The sequence below is a fragment of the Suncus etruscus genome, chromosome 13 (genome assembly GCF_024139225.1).
Source record: "Suncus etruscus isolate mSunEtr1 chromosome 13, mSunEtr1.pri.cur, whole genome shotgun sequence".
Taxonomy (NCBI): Eukaryota; Metazoa; Chordata; class Mammalia; order Eulipotyphla; family Soricidae; genus Suncus; species Suncus etruscus.
Window position 1 is genome coordinate 28,346,767 of NC_064860.1, and position 21,718 is coordinate 28,368,484.

General features: G+C 37.3%; 1 protein-coding gene across 1 annotated transcript in view; it reads left to right on the forward strand.

Annotated features, from left to right (window-relative positions):
* SLC49A4 (solute carrier family 49 member 4) overlaps window positions 1-21,718 on the forward strand; it is a 70,790-nt gene that overhangs the window by 29,729 nt on the left and 19,343 nt on the right. Inside the window, exons 5-7 of the mRNA XM_049785910.1 lie at window positions 1,115-1,223; window positions 5,735-5,802; window positions 10,078-10,205. Coding sequence (XP_049641867.1) covers window positions 1,115-1,223; window positions 5,735-5,802; window positions 10,078-10,205 — 305 coding nt within the window. The remainder of the gene's footprint in view (window positions 1-1,114; window positions 1,224-5,734; window positions 5,803-10,077; window positions 10,206-21,718) is intronic.

A 21,718-nucleotide genomic window follows, 5' to 3' on the forward strand; every position in this document is an offset into this window, starting at 1 on the left:
TGCCTTGTTACCGAGGTTCAATCCCTGGCACCACATATTGTTCCTCAAGCCTGCCAGGAATTAACTCTGAGCCATAGGGTCAGGAGCACGGATGCACGCACGCACGCATACACACACACACACACACACACACACACACACACATACACACACACATTATATATATATTTTTTTATATAGTATATAAATAATTTAACATTTGGTTATTTTTTCCTCTACCTTGTTCATAAGCTGAATCTAATTTGTTTTCAAATTAACATACATAAACAAAATATGAGTGGCTAAAGAAATGGGGTACATCTACAATGGAATACAATCTACAATGGAATTTAGCTGTTTAGGATAAATGAAGTCATGAAATTTGCCTATACATGGATGGACATGGGGACTATTATGCTGAGTGAAATGAGTCAGAGAGAGAAAGATAGACAAGAATAGCCTCACTCATCTGTGGGATATAAGAGAAAAAAAAGACAGACAATAGAGCTGAGAGCCAGAAAGACCAGCCCCATAATAGGAAGCTTACAACAAAGAATGGTGAGCACAGTTTGATTACTAACAGCACTGACAACTACCATAACGAGAGAGAGAGAGAGAGAGAGAGAGAGAGAGAGAGAGAGAGAGAGAGAGAGAGAGGGAGAGAATGCTTGTCTTGAAGACAGATGGGGATAGGGAAGGAGGAGAATGAGGAACACTTATGGTGGAAAAGTTACATTGGTGAAGGGTGGTATACGTTCAATGACTGAAACCCTAACTATGAACATTTTTGTAACCATGGTGCTTAAATAAAGAAATTATTTTAAAATAAATACATTTTTAAAAAAAGAGTTTTTAAATTAAACGTATTAGTCCATCAAATGTTGATAATTTATATTAAACATTGATCATTTTAAATAATATATAAGACATATTCTTATAAAGTTTAATTTGTATTCAAAGACAAGAAAATTATTCTTACAAAAGTTTAAAATACTTTGCATTTATTAATAAACTGATACATCTTTTATAAATATGATTTTGGTGTTCCAATTTTCAAATGTTGCATTTTTCATGAGTAAAAGTTTGAATTCTAGATTTTGCATCTGTAATAAGTTTTTTTTTATTTCTCTTATAGCAATTTTAGGTTTTTGATGATTGCTTTAGCATATGCCATACCACTTGGTGTATTTGCTGGTTGGTCTGGAGTTCTGGATTTAATTTTAACACCAGTGCATGTCAGCCAAGTAAGCATTTTTATTTCTTTATATGTTATATGTATATTTAGGACATTTAAACTATCTGTAAATATTGTTTATATCTTCCTGGCTTTAGCTTCTAGGTTAGGAATAACATTCTGTGCTATTGTTGAAAAAGCAAGAACCTTAGAAGTAGTTGTAAAATATTTTATTTCTTCTTGGATTTTACTAATAGTCATGAACTTCACATTTATTTGAAATTTGATATACGTGTCAAACAATAAATTAAAAGGAAAGTTGTAATTTTATTCTGTTCTTTATTATTACATTATACTTTATAAAGAAGATAAAGATCACATTCTTCCTCCAAAATTTTATCATCATATATAATACTACATCAGTTTCTCCCTTTTACTCCAGTCTCAGAATAAAAATATTTTATTTCTTTAAAATAAGCCATTTTGGGGAACCTGAGCAATAAATCAAAAGGTAGGGCACTTGTCTTACATGTTGCTGTCCCAGGTTCAATCCCAGCATTCCAAATGATCCGCTGAGCACCACTGGGAGTAACACCAGAAACATTACTAGGTATGGCCCTAAGAAAAATAAATAAAATAAATTTAAAAAATTGGAGGCCAAAGAGATAGTACCATATGGGATGCAAACCGCGGTTCATCCCAGTCTAGGGCGTGCAAGACAAACACCTTATTGCTTTGTGCCACCACTCTGGCCCCAAAGTAGTTAACTTTTAATTGAAATATAGCTGCTCTTGTATCCAGCAGCCTTAATAAAGCCACTTATTATGTTAATTTATTCACAGATATTTTGCTTCTTTTACATCGATACTCATACAACTTTTTTGTTCTTATTCTAGTTTGAAAATCTTTGTATTTTCACTGGAATATTTAGTTCAATTGTATGTAATATAGCAAATGATAAATTCAAGTTTAGATCTACCATTTGTCATCTATATCCCTTTTCTCTTTTTTCTTGTCTTTTTCTGATTTAAATATATTTTATTAGTCTATTTTCCTTCTTTCTCAGTGTGGTATTTATAGAACCTTACACTGTGTAGTATAACCTGCAGAATCAGGGCACATTTAGCATAGGAGTACCTATTGTAAATTCAACTTGTGCCTCTTCCAGATGGTTCAAGGCTGCAAACACTGTAGCTCAATTTAACTTTCTGTCCTTTATTCTATTATTGTCACATATTTCAGATTACATAGAACATTATTATTTACGTAGCCAGTATTCCTTTGGGTATATACTTATTTGTTTTTCATACCTTTAACATCAGACTTTGGTCCATAATAATTTTTCTTTTGTCTAAGAGCAGGTGACTATATCTGTCTACTTAAGATATTTTGATGTTCCCAGTTTTTTTGTTTTTTTTTTTTTTTTTGGCCCCAAACTATCTCCATTTTACCTTTTTTTGTTGTTGTTTTTGGATCACACCTGGCAGTGCTCAGACTTACTCCTGACTCTGACCTCAGGGATCACTCCTGGTGTGGTGTTTGGGGGACCATATGGATACTGGAGATGAAACCTGGGTTAGCCACATTCAAGACAAGGACCCTACCCATTGTACTATTGCTCTGGCTCCTCATCTTCATTTTTAAGATGTTTACTATCAGATATAAGTACTTGATTTGGCAGTTGCTCTCTTCTAATTCTGTGAAAATACTCCATTTTTTCATCTTCTTTCTCTGTTCCAAAATGAAAACATTTTAACATTTCATTTTAACAATGCTAATTTTCCAAGCATTGTATGTGTACACATTCAGAAATACAGTAACCATGAATTATACCCATATATTAAATAAAGGGCAATTAAAATGCAGTGAAATATTAAAGTAAGGAGAATAATTTAAAGTAATTATGGGTAAAACAGTATTAACTACTACCTAAAGCAAGTTTCTGAACAGTGGGAGCCACAAGTTAATAATGTGGCAGGAAAGAACCAGGATCTGATTGTCAGATGTGCAGGGATTATTTGCTTGGCACAGCTCCACTCATCTAGCAAATAGAAATAACAGTGATAGTTCTTCAGAACAGAATTCTCTTGCCCACATGCCTTTAGTATGAAAATTAAAATGTAGAAATGGTTTAAACTAAGGGTGTTATCTTTCTCCAGAGAGCGTTTCTCTCTGGCACCAAATATGCTTTGAGGGAAAAGTCTTATAGAAGCTTTTTGTATTACTTAGAGCAGGCTAAGCTGCTGTAAGATGTAGAATCCCCACATTTTTAAGAAGCAGTTGATTTCCAATTCACACAGCGTGTAGAGCAGTTTGCCAAAAAATATAAGATAATTGTACACAGTCTGGACAGCTCTTTCCCTTATACTGATTTAGAAGACTTCCATTTTCCAGCTATTCTTGTCATTAAATGCATAGATGACCACATTCAAAATTCAGCTGGCAGAGGGGAAGGAAGTAAAGGCATACAACTGGCTCCCAGATTTAAGCAAAGAAAAGGTCCACCTCACCTCAACTTAGTGTATTAACTGAGTCATATGGTTTCATGTTATTAAATAGGGGCCGAATCAGATCATTCTGCCTAGTGCCAGGATGAAGCTTATTTTGTTGAATGACTGATTGATAAGCTTAGTCACCAGAGTAGTGCAAAGTGTGAGTAGAAAAATAGTGAACAAAGTTATTCTGGGTAGTTCCTAAGTGCATGCCAAGTTTGGGCTTTGTCCTAAAGTACAAGGACTACCGTTAACTTTCTGAGCTGGAACATGGAATAAGTGGGATAGTTATTCTGACAGTAGTGGCCACTATTAAAGAAACTATTACAGGAGTATGGGAGTAATAAAGTAATAAGCATGAATGATTGTGGACAAAGGAAAGGGGAGACCAAATGCCCTAACACTGGGCTGGGGGAGATGATACAGAAATTAGGGCACATGTCCTCAACATCCATCATCACCAGTTTGGCCCTGGTGGTTCCTGGCACTGCATTCTTAGGAGACAACTTCCTTTCCTCCACCACCTCCTCAAAAATAAGAATGCACCAATATTGTTAGGAACCATTGGATTTTGATGGTAACAGCTAAGTATTTTACATACATTAAGTTAATTACTTATCTAAAAAAGAAACTTTAATTTCTTTATTCTACTATGAAGAAACTGGAACTTGGAGTTTTATTTAGAAACTTAGTCACAGTAAGTGAATGAGAGCCTGGAAGCCCTTATAGTTGAGATAAGACACTTGCTTTACATAGCTGGACAGCTGGGGCACTGTTTCAAGCCCCGCATATGGTCACCTGAGCACTGTCAGGAATCACTCCTGAGCACAGACATAGGAATAACCCTGAGCACTATCATATACGAGCCAAAAGCCCAAATGAATAAATTAATTTAAAACCATAAGTATTACTTTGTAAAAAAGAATGCATGATTTGGCTGGAGAGATAACTTTACATGCTTTGCACACAGCAAACAGTTGGATATCAGCATCTCATATGATCCCCTGAGCACCACCAGGTGTGACCCAGTCCTCCCTTGCAAGACAGGAGTTCATGATAATGACTGATAGGAAAGTGTAGGCAACAGTTTTACTTGCTCTGGATGAGTGTGATGAAGGTAGGAAAGAAATACACCTAGGATAGATGGGAAAGCATTATCAGGTAAGTAATATCTACCTTTATTGAAGGCTTCTTACATATTGATGACCACTGATCTAAGAACTTGTATGTAGATGACAGTTGAAAATGTTTTCTCAACAACGTTCTTTCTCTTCTTCCCTCTCCTTCTCTCTCTTCCTTTTGTCTCTCTCTCTCCCTCTCTCTCCCACTCCACCTTCCCCTCTCTCCTTGCCCACTCATACTCCCACCTCTCTCCCCATTTAATTTTAGCTGTCCCATGTTTCTAGATATTTGAAGACTTAATTTTTGGTAGTACTTTCCTGTGTATTTACTCTTGTAAACTTTTTCAGATCAGTAATTATTTTTGTGCTTTTCCTGCTTCCTTAAGAGTTCTAATACAACCAGTAGCACACATATGGGTCCCTGAGTTCAGTCAGGAGTAAGCCCTGAGAACTATCTTGTGTCCCCTCCAACCGAAAAAAAAAAAAAAAGTATTCCTGTGACAATGCTATGCATGTACTACACAATTGAAAAATAATATGTTAATGCCATTGAATATTCTGTTGACTTAGCTAGTAAAAATTTAGTTAAGAATATATTTACGGGGCCGGGCGGTGGCGCTGGAGGTAAGGTGCCTGCCTTGCCTGCGCTAGCCTAGGACGGACCGCGGTTCGATCTCCCGGCGTCCCATATGGTCCCCCAAGAAGCCAGGAGCAACTTCTGAGCGCATAGCCAGGAGTAACCCCTGAGCGTCACAGGGTGTGGCCCCCCAAAAAAAATCAAAAAAAAAAAAAAAGAATATATTTACTAGACATTGTGAATAGTTATACAGGAGTTATTTGTTTTGCTTATTTTCTTAAATAATATTTTCTAGATTTATTGCTGTTTATCATAGAAAATAGTTTTTAATTCTTCTAAATTATAAAATGATAATATTGCATTGAATATATGTCTTATACTTTCTCAACAGGTAGATGCTGGCTGGATTGGATTTTGGTCTATAGTCGGAGGCTGTGTTGTTGGAATAGCTATAGCAAGGTGAGACTATTTTATATTAAAAATGAGTAAACAGGGTTTTGCTTTGCATACAGCTGATCTAGGTTCAGTCCCTAGCTCCACGTGTGTTTCACCCAGGCACTGCAAGAAGTGATCCCTGAGCACAGTAGGAGTAAGCCCTGAGCACCTCTGAATCTGTTCCTCACATTGTCCAAAAGTTGAACAATCACATAAACCCAATGGAAAAATTGGTTTCTCTAGATCAGTGTTAAAATTCAGGGAAAGTCAAACACACAAACAGGCAGAAATCAAGAAAGGATACTTGTTTACACTACAGGAAAATTTATTTGCAATAGATAGAATTTGTGCTACAGGATACCTTTTTAGGAGTAGCCCATCCTAAAATGTTTGGGAAGACCAGTTATATATATCCAGTGTAATTAGGATGTTCTTTTGTTTTTGTTTTTGTTTTGGGGCCACACCCAGCGTTACTCAGGGGTGACTCCTGGCTGTCTGCTCAGAAATAGCTCCTGGCAGGCACGGGGGACCCTATGGGACACCGGGATTCGAACCAACCACCTTTGGTCCTGGATCGGCTGCTTGCAAGGCAAACGCCGCTGTGCTATCTCTCCGAGCCCAGGATGTTCTTCTAATGCTGTTAGAGAACCCACATTTATAGATAGAATTCAAAGAGAGATGATAAAATAATAAAAACAAAAGCTACTAAGAATTGAAAAGATATGAAAATAATTACTTGTAAGGGCATCTGTAGAATTTCCTAAGCAAAGGCATATCCTGATTAGCAGATTCTTATTTCTGAGGCTTTTTGTCATATATCTTGACTATCCCATTTTGATAAAAAATATATTTGAAAGTGGGCTGGAGTGGTAGCACAGTGGTAGGGCATTGCCTTGCATGCAGCCAACCCAGGATGGACCTGGGTTCAGTCCCTACCATCCCATATGGTACCCCGAGCTAGGAGCGATTTCTGAGTGCAGAGCCAGGAGTAACCCCTGAGCACCTCCAAGTGTGGCATAACAAACAAACAAAAAGTTCCACTTTCAGTAAATTCCCGCTAATTTTAACTATTATGACAATTATTTTTAAGAGTTATAGAAATGTCTCATTTTAAAAAGAGAGAAAAACTTGAAAATTTGCTCATTTTGGTTTTTATATATAAAACTACTAACAGAGGTAATGTAATTTTAGTTTTACAACTCATTTCATTTTGTTTTAAAAAAAATAATGTTTTTGGGGGGCCAGAGAGGTGGCACTAGAGGTAAGGGTCTGCCTTGCAAGCGCTAGCCAAGGAAGGACCGTGGTTCGATCCCCCGGTGTCCTATATGGTCCTCCCAAGCCAAGGGCAATTTCTGAGCGCTTAGCAAGTAGTAACCCCTGAGCATCAAACGGGTTGGCCCAAAAAACAAAAACAAACAAACAAAAAAAATAATGTTTTTTAGGTAGACTGCCAGGAAAATAAAAGGAAGATTATGATTTAAATTTAGGCAAGTTAATCTAAATTTTCTTAAATCTAATTGACACAGTAAACTAATATAGCTAAATTTTACAGTTTGCATAATGTTTCTAGGATAATGAAAGAAATTGGCACTGTGATTTCTAATTCACTTTATATTAAAATTTTTATGTTAGGAAAATATGAGTGAAATCTCAAAAGCTCAAGAAGAGAGCTGCTTGCAGAAAGTGTGTAACTGATATTGAAAAACAATATCTGTCACATTTGACGAGAATCAGACCTAATATTTCTAATTAAATCTCCGAACCAATTATGAGGTGTCATCATTTACCAAACCCTATTCTAAGCAGCAAATAGATCAAAGATGGAATAATTGTGTATGAGAACTGACAGTTCATATGTACCTTTCACTTGATTTTCCTTCTATAAACCCTTAATTTTAAATATATAGAAACAGCAGGAAAAATTAGAATGAAACCATTCTTGTTTTTAATTTGTTAAAATGGCAGTTCTTTAAAAAAAAAAAAAAATCACTGCCCTTACTCTGGGATCTGAAATTGGCTGTAGGTATCTCCTGGCCTGAAATCAATTTTAAAATTGTTTTCAAATGTCAGTTGTGGGAGCCCTAGAAGGGAATTTCTTTAAATAAATAAGAGCTTTGAATGTCTGTTTTGTAATTATGTTGCTAAGACACTACTAAATGTATTCCTGGGGTCTTAATAATATTCTTTGATGTTTCATTAGCCCATTGGAAAAGACTAATTCTCCAATCTAATTTTCCAACCTTGGCTGCGGTCATTTGGTTCTTGTGTAAAGACTCTGCAACATTCTTACTGTTCAGCTTGACTCACATCTGTTTATAAGCAAAAAACCAGTTTATTCTTTCATACTATACCATCTGCCTATCTGACAAAATTTCATGAAGCATCCCAACATATAATTTAGGGAACTATTTGGTAAATATAGAATTGAAAAACATGTTGGCTATATTTTTATTTCTTGGCTACATCCAGCAATACTCAGGGGTTACTCATGACTTTGCACTTACTTACAAATCACTCCTGGCAGTGCTGAGGGGACAGCATTGAATGCCAGGGATCAAACCCAGGTCAACTGCTTCAAGACAAGAACCCTAATCACTGTATCACCTCTCTAGCCTTAGATTTTCTTGAGTGACATTGTTTTCAAACTATGAAACCTTTTCCAGCTGCGTAAGAATTGTCTGCTTGTAAAAAACCAACCTAAGTCACTGGGCAGAGGTGCATCTATTTTTCTTACCAAAAGATGGCATCAGTTCTCACATTAAGTCATTTTTGTGTAGATGAAGCAAAAATTAACTATACTATCAGACATTGACAATATAATTTAAACATAAAGCAAAGTATGGTATTAAATATCATGGTTATAATATAAATTAGCAAAAATTAACTATACTATCAAACATTGACTACATAATTTAAACATAAAGCAAAGTATAAAATTAAATATATGATCATAATATAAATTAAAATCATCTCTGAAAACTTAGAAAACCAGATAAAGGCCATAATTGCACTGGAATCAATTTTTTTTAAAATCTTAATAGTTCTAAGAGTATAGACATAGCCAGAGATTGTCTCCATTAACCAACCATTCTTCAGCAGATAGAGAGGGACAGTTGGTAAGTGGATAAGTCTTGGGTCATAACTAACCAATCTCTCTCTCTCCAGATACCTTTTAATTGCATATTAATTCGGTAAAAGAGAAGGGTGCAGAAATGCTATGAAAGTTTAACCATATGCTTTGTGGAATGGTACTTAGTATTCCAGAGCAAAGTGCTACTTAGTATTCCAAACTGAACTGGAACCTGAATGACCAAGGAACAAAAATGATGAAGGAGTAAGGCAAGTGACAGTGTGGGACCCAGCCTTCCAGACAAGGAAGGCAGGTATGATTCCTCTGAGAAGCAATCTTAGTTCTTCAGAGAAATAGAAATGGGCTGCTCAGCTAGAGAAGAGTCAGACAAGGAAAAGTAGACACATACCAGATCACATCGACCTCAGAGTGCTGTGCAAGAGCTTGTATTTGTTAAGTATAGTGAGTCTGAATTTTAAGAGATTTGAGTGTCTGGATCTTTGAGAATAAATGTCAACAAGTTTACCTCTTCCCTACAACTTCAGCATTATCTACTCATTATAGGATGTTGGAAAGTTATAGAAAAAATAGGAGGGAAATGAAAGGTGGCATTTAAAGACTTAAGTCTGGGGCTAGAGAAGTACTACAATGGGTAGAACGCCTCTCTTACAAGCAGCCTACTGCAGAGTTCCATCCTTGACACACACTTGGTTTCCCAAGCACCACCAGGAGTGATTCCTGAGTTTAGAGCCAGAACTAAACCCTGAGTACTGCTGGATATGAGCCAAAAACCAAAATAAAAATAAAACCTCAAATTCATACTGTAGATCCAGAGGTCACATTTTCTGTATTTTTTTTTTAAATCAGAATAGGGGCCTGAGTGATAGCACATTAGTAGGGCATTTGTCACGCATGTGGCCTCCCTGGGATGGACCAGGTTTGATTCCTGGCATTCCCATATGGTCCCCCAAGCCTGCCAAGGGAGATTTCTGAGCACAAAGCCAGAGTAACCCCTGAGTGCCAGCAAGTGTGGCCCAAAGCCACCCTCCCCCCAAAAAAGATCAGAACATTTAGCACAAAACTAAAGTATGTGTCAGTATTTAAATACTAAAAAGTAAAACTTTTAAAAGTATTCTTGCTTATTATTGTTTATTAAAAGTGAGTCATTGATTTCAATAGTACTTTGTAATGAAATCTAACTAGAATTAATTGAATTTGTTTGTTTTCAGGTTTGCAGACTTTATCAGGGGAATGCTGAAACTAATTCTCCTTCTCCTGTTTTCTGGGGCTACATTATCATCCACATGGTTTACTCTGACCTGTTTGAACAGCATTACGCACCTACCCTTAACCACAGGTAACTGGACTAATTTGAAATCTAAACACATATTTTCAGTTCACTGAAGTATATTTACTCTGACAAAAGGACTTTTCTTGCTTTAATAATAAGTAATATAATAATAAAGATATTATTAAAAAATAAAGGGGGATAGAATAGGAAGTGGAATAAAAATGGATAAAAAAAAAATCTTAAAGATATTTTAAGTTCCCCTTGTCAACCATCCCATCTTAAAAAAAGCTCAAGAAGTAACCAAAAATATTTCTATTTCTGTTTTACATATGAAAAAGAAACGTAATTTCTAATCTAAGCTTACAGAATAGCACAAAAAAGGTCTTTTATTTTATTTTCTTATATAAATTTTTAATAATCTTTAAAATTAACAGTTGTAATTTAAACATCTTTATCTTCTTTATTATCTTTACATCATTGTTAAAACACTAAGGAAAAACTTCAAATAGCATCGATAGCAGACTGGAGAAAGAGAGAGTAGCAAGTAAAACATTGCAACCCAATGACCTGAGTTCAGTCGTTAGTACTTTATATTTCCCCAAACCCCTCAATTGAATTAATTAAACTAATAAGAGTCCTTGATGATGCTGGATAATGATGGATCCTTACTCGGCCAGGCCAGGCGCCTGCAACCCCTTCCAGCTGGCAGGTCTGCCAGTTCAGGGTAGCGGGGAGAAATGATCCACAAGCAGTGTGTAGCAGTCAGGAGACATGAAGCTTTATTGATAATACCCTAGCCACCTTGTGTGGCTTCATTGCTAACCTTTTAAGCAGGCTCCATAAACTGCAGTGCATTTAATCTTGTCCTTGCTCTTTATCTCCCTCCCTCTTCCTGAGGCTACTTCTGCTGAATCTCCTCTCTGACCTTCTCCTGCCCCTGAGGCAACCCCCCCTTTTTTTTTTTTTTTTTACCTTCCATAGACCCCTCCCAGAAGTGGGCCTGGTCTCCCTCTCCAGGAGAGGTAGAAGGAAGTTGGGGAAGGGGTTACACCCCTCCAGGAGTTACCTCTGAACATAGAACCAGGAGTAAGACTAAGCACAGCTGAGTGTGGCCCTAAAATAAAAGTAACCAAAAAAAGCACTAATGCTTGAATTACACTCAGTTAATTATTTGAACCAAGACCCGTAGCCTTGAAATGCCACTTATTTAGCTCATCTAATTAATCTGAAACATTTAAAATTCTGTTTTTATTGTTATAGTCTGGGATTTACTTATTAGTTGCCTATGCCTGCTATTAACAAGTGACCATAAACTTAGTAGCACAAAATAACAAATTTGTTATCTTCCTTTTATGTAAGTTAAAAGTGTAGATCAGTGTCCCATTTGGGAGATTGGTGATGGGAATGTTGCACTTGTGAAGGGGGTGTTCTTTACATGACTGAAACCCAACCACAATCGTATTTATAATCAAGGTGTTTAAATAAAGATATTAATTTTTAAAAAAAAAAAAAAAAGTGCAGCTCAGTTTTTTCTAGCCTAAAAATCAAAGTGTGAGTACATTCTAGGAAGGAATCTGCTACCTAGCCTTTTCTCACTTCTAAGAGGCTGCCCACATTACTGGGCTTTATAGCTTTTCTTTCTTTTCCTTTTCTGAGGCTAGCAGTACCTATCTACTTAGTGAAGGTCTTTTCACCTTGCTCATTAGCATCTTCCAAATTACTTCCTCCTTTCAACTTTCTTCTTCTCCCATTTCCTATTATTGTTAAGGATCCTTGTGATTACATTGAACTCACTCAGATAACCCACCCAGGATGACCTCATAATAAAAAGGCTGGGAGGTTGATCATTAAAGACATTACTACTCAGGGCAAGGAGGACCCATTCACAGATATATTAGGCCTCTAGCCGGTTCAGTGCTCACGTAGTGCTGTTCTGGCCTACCTTGTGGGGGACACAAGAGCCACACCTAGCATAGAGGGAGCTGGGACTTTATGCTTGCCTTGCCCCTGCACCAGACCTTTAAACTATTTGCCTGACCCCTAATCACCGAATTTAGTCAGCTGATTAGCAACCTAATCCCATTTGCAGCCTTCATCTTTTTTTGTGTACAAAGCAGCATATTCAGAGTTTTCTTTGAGGGAGGATTGGGAATCATATTCAACCTAAGCATCTTTTTAAGAATTACTATCGCTGATTTATTTTGTATTTAATTTTTTGAATTCCCTTTCCCTTCCTGACAGTTGTTGTTGCGGCTATAGCTATAGTAACTGGCCATGCAATTACAGTGCTCTCAGAATTGGAGCACATTTGTATTTGCACATTTGCTTCTCAGTCTTGTGCTCAGGAGTAACCCCTGGCTGTGGCCCTATGTGATGCTGAGGACCAAAGAAAGTGCCTTAATCCCTGTATTATCCCTCCAGCCCCAACACTGGTTATTTTTAATTTCCTCAGGAAACATAGGAATGTCAACATCTGTAAGGCACCATACAAGCCTCTAACTCAAGAGTATTTACAGCTTCATTAGATCTGGAATTTTGATTCTGGCATATCTTTGCAAAGTTAGGTTTTCTGGGGCCGAAGCAGTGGCACAGCAGTAGGGTGTTTGCCTTGCACGCAGCTGACCTAGGACAGACCATGGTTCGATCCCCCTGCATCCAATCCGAGCTAGGAGCGATTTCTGAGTGCATAGCCAGGAGTAACACCTGAGCGTCACTGGGTGTGGCCCAAAAAACAAAACAAAACAAAAAGTTAGGCTTTCTGGAATTGCCACAATAAATAAGGAAATAATCAACATGAAACAAATAAAGGTGATGGTCTGGGGGCCAGAGAGATAATACATGGGTAAGGCATTTGCCTTGCATGCAGCCAACCTCGGTTCTATCCCATGCATCCCATAGGGTTCCCCAAGCCTACCAGGAGTGTTTCCTCAGTGTAGAGTCAGAGCCACTAATACTGCCAGGTGTAGTCAAAGCAAAAAACAAAATCTGGAGACCTCTGCTCTGTTCACCTGCCTGGGACCACCCTAAATGTTGATCACTTTGCCTGTTCAGAATAATGTAAACATGCATGTTTTAATACAACTAACATTCTTGTGTTGAGATTTTGAACAATTTTAGTGAATATTCTGGGCCCTCGGTTTTTTTTTTTAACTTTATTTTGATATAATTTTATAATTTCAGCAATTGCGTAGCATTCTGGTAGAACAATTCTAGTGTACAACTCTTCTTATTCATGGCATTATACTCAGATATTTTGTATAGTGTATGTCAAGTATGCATCTGTTAGATTTTACAAGAACATAGCCTTGAGCAAATGATGAACAGATTTCTTTCTCTTGATTAAAGTGTAAAATATTCATTATAAGATAGTGCATTCATTAAATTTTATGTATTTTCTATTTAACATGATGAAATTAACAGTTTTGTCTCTGGGTAAAGGCATTAAGATTAAATTTAATTTTATCTGCATTTTTAGCTGGATACAGGCATCCAACTTTCTTTAATAATCAGGAAATAAAAATATATGCATTATGAAAATTTCTCTTTCAAACCTTTGAAGGAAATGAATGTAATTGACCCCTTCAGTACTATGCTTTCTAATCTGTGAAAATATCTCAATTGAACTGAAAGGGAAGCAGAATTCTAAATTAAATCAAAACCAGAATTGAAAGGTTAGCTTTTATGTGACCATTTTAAGCTACACATTTATAAATTCTGTTATTTCCTATTGCAAGTCATTGATTTTCAAATATCATTTAGAAACTTCTGAAAGGTGCCTTTTTAATTTGTGGGCAGGGATGTCATCTGGCATCATTTAGGGGTCACATCTTGCTGCGCTTAGGGAAACCATGCAATTCTAGGGATCAACCCTGGAATGCCACATGCAAAGCCTGTGCTCCCCTAAGCTATCTCCACTACAGAATTTTCCTCTTTTTTTTTCTTTTTTTTTCTGGGGTTGAGGTGGAACACCTGTGTGCTCAGGACTTACTCTTAACTCTGCTCTCAAGGATCTCTCCTGGAAGCATAGGAGATATTGGGTATCAAAACCCAGGTTGGCTTTGTGCAAGGCAAGAATCCTTTATCTCTGCAGCCCCTTTAGTGCAGCATGTTTAACCTTTAATACACTGAGTTGAGAACTGGATTTGTTTAAAGTCTCCTCTGAATGATCATTGCATATGATTTTTCCTTACCAGATACCACTTAATAATTATATGTCTTGTATATCAATCTGGAGCATGGATTACAAATTTCATATCTTTTATAATATGCCTTATAATGTCTGATCCCAAATCCATCCTGGTATCTAGCACTAGCCTTTGAGTAATGAATGAATGTGAAAATAAATGAATGAAGTGGATGTTATCTCCATTAGCATTCTCAGTACATGACTTATTGTCAGTAGTAGTCAGCAGCCATGGCCCCAGTTTGTTAATTCAGCACTTGCTATAGGAAGGCAAAAGGGCACCTTTTAATGGAACAATGACTTTGAATAAATCTGTCAGAGATACTTTCACTGCTGTTGTAAAAATCTGACCTGATTCCTTTTAAGTAAAAGAGGTTTTATGAAAGACAACCTACTACAAAACCTAATTATAGAAAAATCTAGACCTTTAAACTGGTATTTAAAATCAGTAATAGAAAAGGTACTTTTTTTTAACCAAAGTAATGCAATTTTCTCTGCATCCCTTTACTTTGTTATTCTTGTACTGATCAGGGCTCACACACCTGGGTGTGCTTTTGTGCTGCTCTCTGGGGTTCTCATACTGGTTGCCATGCTCACACACTTTAACTATTGTGTTTGCACACTCTTGGGTACTTGGGGTGGTATTTGAGATCATACTTTTGTGGTATCAGGGATTCCAAATGACATCCCACTGGGATGGCTCTCAACATGTGGGGTGGTATTGGGATCTAACACAGCCTTGTACAAGGCAGACACTCTATCACTGAGTTTGTTGTTTTTTTAGTTTGGAGAACATCCAATCTCTTTCGCCAATCCTACTTAATAGTATCAGTTAATATATGTCAGAAGAAGTCACTGAAAATTTTTGGAAATATTTGAACTCACCATAACTTCACTGAAAAATAAAAACTAATTTCTTTAACCTATGTATTATAAATACTATTACTGTTAAAAGCTTCTGTTGCAATCTTTTTGTATAGTTCACTAATGTGACATTATTGTCATCTTTACATAAGAAGAACTGGCTCATTTCATCTCACCTAAGGCAAAGTTAGTGGTTTGCTTTTATTACCTTGGGGAAAGTCAATATTTTTAATTGTATTATATCTTCACTAACTGGAGTTTCTAAAATAGGCAAATAAACTCATGATCATAATGAATTTCAAAATCTTGAAGCTTATGCTATAAACAAAATTATGAAAATAATTATTTACCTTACCTAAAAAGTAGACGTCTGGCCCTATTAGCCACAGCCTACACAGTCATTTTTTACGGAACAGATGAACACTTTGAAAATGGCATTTTGAAAAATGTTAGCACTTTGGTGTGGGGTTTGCTGAAACAATGCAATTTGACTGTTGAACACACATTGCCTTAGGAGAGGCTTTTCATCCAGTTTTAAGTCTCTAAAATGCCTCGTGGTGATATTATAAAATAGCTGACTTCAAGTAGTATTTGAAGAAAGAAAATATTTGCTTATATTAAAGATATGTGACATGCACAGGATAAAGAATCATCCTTTTAATATATTTTCTTGTATCCTTACCTTCATGAAGATGATTGTCTCATTTTATAGAAAGAAAATAAAATAAAACATGCACTGGCTCAAAAAGGAGAAGAGAATCAAAATATTCAGGAAAGAAAGATAAACATAATTAAATAACTATACATTCAAGGTCAAGTACCCCGTCATGGACTACACAACATGGCAGGCAGATACTTAACCCTGAAGGCAGACCCAACCCCAACTTCATCCCCAAGGACCAGCCCCACTTCAAGCTCCTCAAGGAGCTCTGAGGCCAGCTGGCCCCCCACAAAAAAGCCTTGCACTGCTCTGGCAAAAAAAAAAAAAAAAGAAAGAAAGAAAAAGAAAAAGAAAAAAAAGAACGTACACTGTTAAGGAAATTAAATTCATTAAGCTTAATGAAAGATAGTGATCGAATGACTATTTTCAGTTTTATGAACTAAAAGTGACTATTACTCATGCTTATGGCTGGTTGATTAAAAAAGGAAAAAACAAGAATTTGAGAGAAAATATATCAGGAAGGCTGCTTCCTTGCATGTGGTCCACTTGGGTTCAACCCCCAGCAACTCCACAAGTTATTTCCCCAAATCTCCAGATATGACCCCAAACACGCACATGCACCACACACACACACACACACACACACACACACACACACACACACACACACACACACACACACACACACACACACACAGTTGAAATGTTCACAGGGCCATTGTGGAATTGTTTATCCATGGGAAATTGCAAAAGGAAAAAGAATCTCACATGCACCTGTGTCTTGAAGGTAAAGGGCTTGGTCAGCTGGTTGGTCAGTGTTCTCTGATTTATAGCTTATTGCCTTCTTCTGACCAAAGTTTGAAAATTACTGTTAGATACTTACTTTAGTTGTTTCTACTAGATCTTGGCTATTGAGAGTAGTTCTGCAAGAACACAGAAACATAAATGGACCCTAGGAATAAATGCTGAAAAATGTAATTGTTGGGTGGCATGTAAGTTTAATCATTTGTTTTTTTTTAAGAAGTGTCCATCTGGGGCCAGAGAGATAGAATGGAGGTAAGGCGTTTGCCTTGCATGCAGAAGGACGGTGGTTCGAATCCCAGCATCCCTTGTGGTCCCCCGAGCCTATCAGGAGCAGTTTCTGGGTATAGAGCCAGGGGTGGCCCCTGAGCGCTACTGGGTGTGACCCAAAAACCAAAAAAAAAAAAAAAAAAAAAGTGTCCATCTGTCTTCCAAAGAGGCTGAACCAGTCTACAAACCCACCAGCAGTAGATGAAGGTTCAATTTTCCCCTCACGTCCACAACAACATTGGTTGTTTTTATACTTTTTTTATGTACCATATTTGCTGTTGTGAAGTGATACCTGTTTGTTTTTCTGATTTGCATTTCCCTGATGATGGGTAAGTGGTAAAGAGCATTTTCTCATGGCCTTACTAGCTACGTTCTTTGAGGAAGTTTCTTTATTTTGAGAAAATTCCTGTTCATCTCTTTTGCCAATTTTTGATGTAATTAGTATTTTAATTAAGTTTTAGAAATATTTTATATATCTTGGGTATAAAACCTTTGTCAAATGAGTGGTGGGCAAATACTCTTACCTGGAGTGACTTGGTTTTCTAGTCATTGTTTCCCAAGAACATGAAAAACCTGTCATGAAATCATTTGATTTGTCACTTGCGTGGATAGAACTAGGGTTTTATGTTGAGTAAAGTCAGTCAGGAGTATGACCAATATATGAGCTTCATCTCTTTTATATATGCAATATAAACATAGTAAGGGAGTGACAAATGGTCAAAAGCAACAGAACATAAGAACTGATCTACAGAACTGAACTTGCGTTGGTGGAAGGACAGTGGGAAGCTGGGAGGGGACCCAGAAATCCTGATGAAGATTGTGGTATTAAAATGTATCATAAAACCCTTTCTTTAACAGTCTTATAAATCATGGAGCATCTCATAATTAATAAAACTAAAAAATAAAATTCTGGGATAGGCATAATACAGTGAGTAGGGAACTTGCCTTGCATGCAGCCAATACGAGTTCAATCCCTGGCATCCCATATGGTCCACTGAGCACTATCAGGAATAATTTCTGAGTTTAGAGCCATGAGTAACCCCAGAGCCATTGGTGTGTGACCCAAAATGAACAAAAACAAAAAATAGCAAAAAGTTTTTTTTTTAAGCTACTCTCTTGATTCCACAACCAATTTCTACTTTGGGCTTGCTATATGACAGGATTATTAGTTCTGCTTCTTTACTTTGAGATAATTACTTTGCCTTCCAGCTATACAGGATTCTAAATATAGCCATCAATCTTTATAGGACTAATATACACTAACAAAGAAGCGAAACAAGAAACGTGGAAATTACTAACATAGAAAGAAAATTATAGCCATTAATGAATACTGCAACAAAATATGCTCCATCCTCCTTTAGGACAATACTTGCATGTACTACTAGATTTTTTTTTTCCTTTTTGGGCCACACCCGATGACACTTGGGGGTTACTCCTAGCTATGCGCTCAGAAATCGCTCCTGGCTTGAGGGACCATATGGGATGCTGGGGGGTCAAACCGCGGTCTGCACGTGCAAGGCAACCGTCCTACCGCTTGCACAACTGTTCGGGCCCCTAGATATTTTTAATTACTGGGAAACTGTAAGGGTCACTGTCACTCTTTTTTGCTTTTCTAGTTCTGGAGATGGAAACTTAGGACCACACACATACCAGGCATATGTTCTACCACTCAGCTACATACCTGGACCCTACGATATTTGTTTTAGGGCCACACCTGGCAATGTTCAGGGCCTGGACTCAGAAATCACTCCTGGCAGTCTTGGCGGGGAAGGGAGAAACCATATGGGATGCCAGGGATTCAACCTGGGTCAACCATGTGCAAGACAAACCACCCTCCTTGCTGTACTATATTGTCTGGTCCCACTACAATCATATTTTAAGAAACTGAGAGACTGAAAAAAAGAGACATAACTTAGTGATTAAGAAATTTATATTGGTGTGTATATATACTTATAGATTTTATTCAGTATTCTCAAAATCTATTGTAAGCTCAACATATATGAAAACACTAGCTAATCAAGCATTGTTCACTACTTCAATTTACACATATGTGTCTATTTCCATACATGGCTGTTTTTTGGGATCAAATAACTTAAGTTGTGGAAAGCACTGTCTTTTTTATCTTGTTTTTTATTTTGTTCTCACCTGGTAGTGTTCAGGGATATTGGCAGTGTTTGAAGGGGGCCCTATATGGTACCAGGGATTGAACTGAGATCGGCTGCATACAAGTCAAGTGCCTTACCTTCTGTACTATCTCTCCATTGCTTGTAGAAGCATTTTATTAGCCAAGGTCCAATCTAAACAATTCCAGCAAAATTTCCTAACCTTATCAGAAAATAGAAATTATCAGTATGAAAATAATAAAACCTTACCTAATAAAAGAATATTAGTGTTATGAAACCTGCTTTTTAAGGAAATATTTTTCTTTGAAGCCTTAATTCAGAATAAGAATTGATTGTATTTTATATTTCTTTTTTTTTTTCGTGTGTGTGTGGTGTTTGGGTCACACCCGGCAGTGCTCAGGAGTTATTCCTGGCTCCAGGTTCAGAAATTGCTCCTGGCAGGCACAGGGGACCATATGGGGCACCGGGATTCGAACCGATGACCTCCTGCATGAAAGGCAAACGCCTTACCTCCATGCTATCTCTCCGGCCTCATATTTCTTTCTTAACAAAACTGCAAACATACTTCTTATTACTCTTATTCACCTTGAAGCACCTACTAGATTTTTCTGATATCCTAGTTAAACTCACTATCTGCATTTATATAATTTGTTATTGATCTGCTCACATGAACCTTAGTCATCATCTAATGATGTGAAGCAAATCAGCTCTCTCCTATTTTCACCAGTGGTCCTCAGAATATTCGAGCTTAACATTCCCTAGTTCATATGTTCCTCATTGAACGTGGATTCCACCCTGTGACAAACTGGTGCAGTCAGGCTCATAAACCTGCTTAAATTTAGAATTTACCTCACTTTTCCTTCTTGAACCCAGCACCTAATCCCAGGAAGATTTTTATTCTTATCATTTGGCCAGGTCCATTCCCATTCCTCCCCTCCCCACAGAGAATTAAGTTGATGATTTCTTTACAAAAACACATAGAAATTGATGCTGAATTAATAGATTTTTATTCTGTTTCTTTACATTAGTAGGGACTTGGCGTTAGAATAGATCCAATTTACATGCCACACAGTGTCTTACATTTAGTAGGTACTTAACATGTTCATTTTGAATGAAGATCTAAACTAAGCTTAAAGGAATATTCTGCTTAAAAAATAATTTGTCAACTCATTTTTCACTTGTGATTAATTCTTTTTTTTGTTTGTAGACTCTATGCTCTATTTTTTATTCTGCTTCATCTGTCTAAGGTGCAATCACTTTCAGGCTTTGTTCTGAATACAGATTTGGGAATCATACCTTTTGTGTCTTTCAATACTATTGAATAAGGGTCAGAGAGTATAGGAATTAAAACTGTTAACTAGCTTAAGGCTAACCACAGTTCAATCCCCACATCACATATGGTACAAGAACTACAAGGAGTTAGCCCTCGGCATAGAGCCAAAAGTTAGCCCTGAGCACTGCTAAGTATTACCCCAATCGATAAAAAACATAGAATAAAAGAAATACCAATCTTTAAGGATTTTTTTCTTCTAATTCAGTACATTGGCTTTGTGTAGAATATGCTAGATTCCTTGGCCTTAATCATAATAGCAGTCATAATGTACATTTGCTCAGTAAATCTTCACTTTTAGAACTTTAGTTTCTCAATATGTATAAATATGCCTCAGAGAGTTGCTAGATAGTCAGACATAACAAATTTAAAAACAGTGTAGACTCTGGTGGTGCACAAGTCAGGTCTGACATCTGTGTCTTCGGACAAGGCCATGCATTGGTGGGGTGCTGAGACTTATGGTGAGGGCTCAAGGATAGTGACTTTTTTAGCATGAGCATCACCATGGACTGAGTTTTTTCTGAGTAGCAATTGCTAAAGCATAGCTGAACTTACGGAAGAGACTGGTTGGTAGGGGAAGAGACTGGGGAAGCCTAGTAATGCTGGGTGTGGCCCAAAAGCAAACCTAAAAAAGAATGAAAAGTTGCATAAAGTCAAGATTTAGAGTTAAAAGGGGCTGGCGTGGTGGCGCTAGAGGTAAGGTGTCTGCCTTGAGAGTGCTAGCCTGGGATGGACCGCGGTTCGATCCCCCGGCATCCCATATGGTCCCCCAAGCCAGGAGTGACTTCTGAGCACATAGCCAGGAGTAACCCCTGAGTGTCACCGGGTGTGGCCCAAAAACCAAAAAAAAAAAAAAAAAAAAAATCAGCTCACATTATTGGGGCCGGAGAGATAACATGGAGGTAAGGCGTTTGCCTCTCATGCAGTAGGTCATCAGTTCGAATTCCGGCGTCCCATATGGTCCCCCGAGCCTGCCAGGAGCGACTCCTGAGTGTGGAGCCAGGAGTAACCCCTAAGCACTGCCGGGTGAGACACAAAAACCAAAAAAAAAAAAAAAAAAAAAAGATTTAGAGTTATATTTGCTAATGGTATCTTGACTCTTGTCAAATGTGGAATGAAAATAATTACTACTTTTATTTGAATTTTGAACCACACCGAACAGTGCACAGGGTTTACTCTTGGCTCTTTTTTCAGGGATCACTCTTGGTGGTGCCAGGAATCAAACCTGGGTCAGCTGCATCCCAAGCAATCTCCTGACCTGCTGGGCTCACTTATGGGCTGTACATGGTTCTAGAGGTCAAAAACAACAAGCAAAGAAAACATCTTACCCACTATATGATCTCTCTA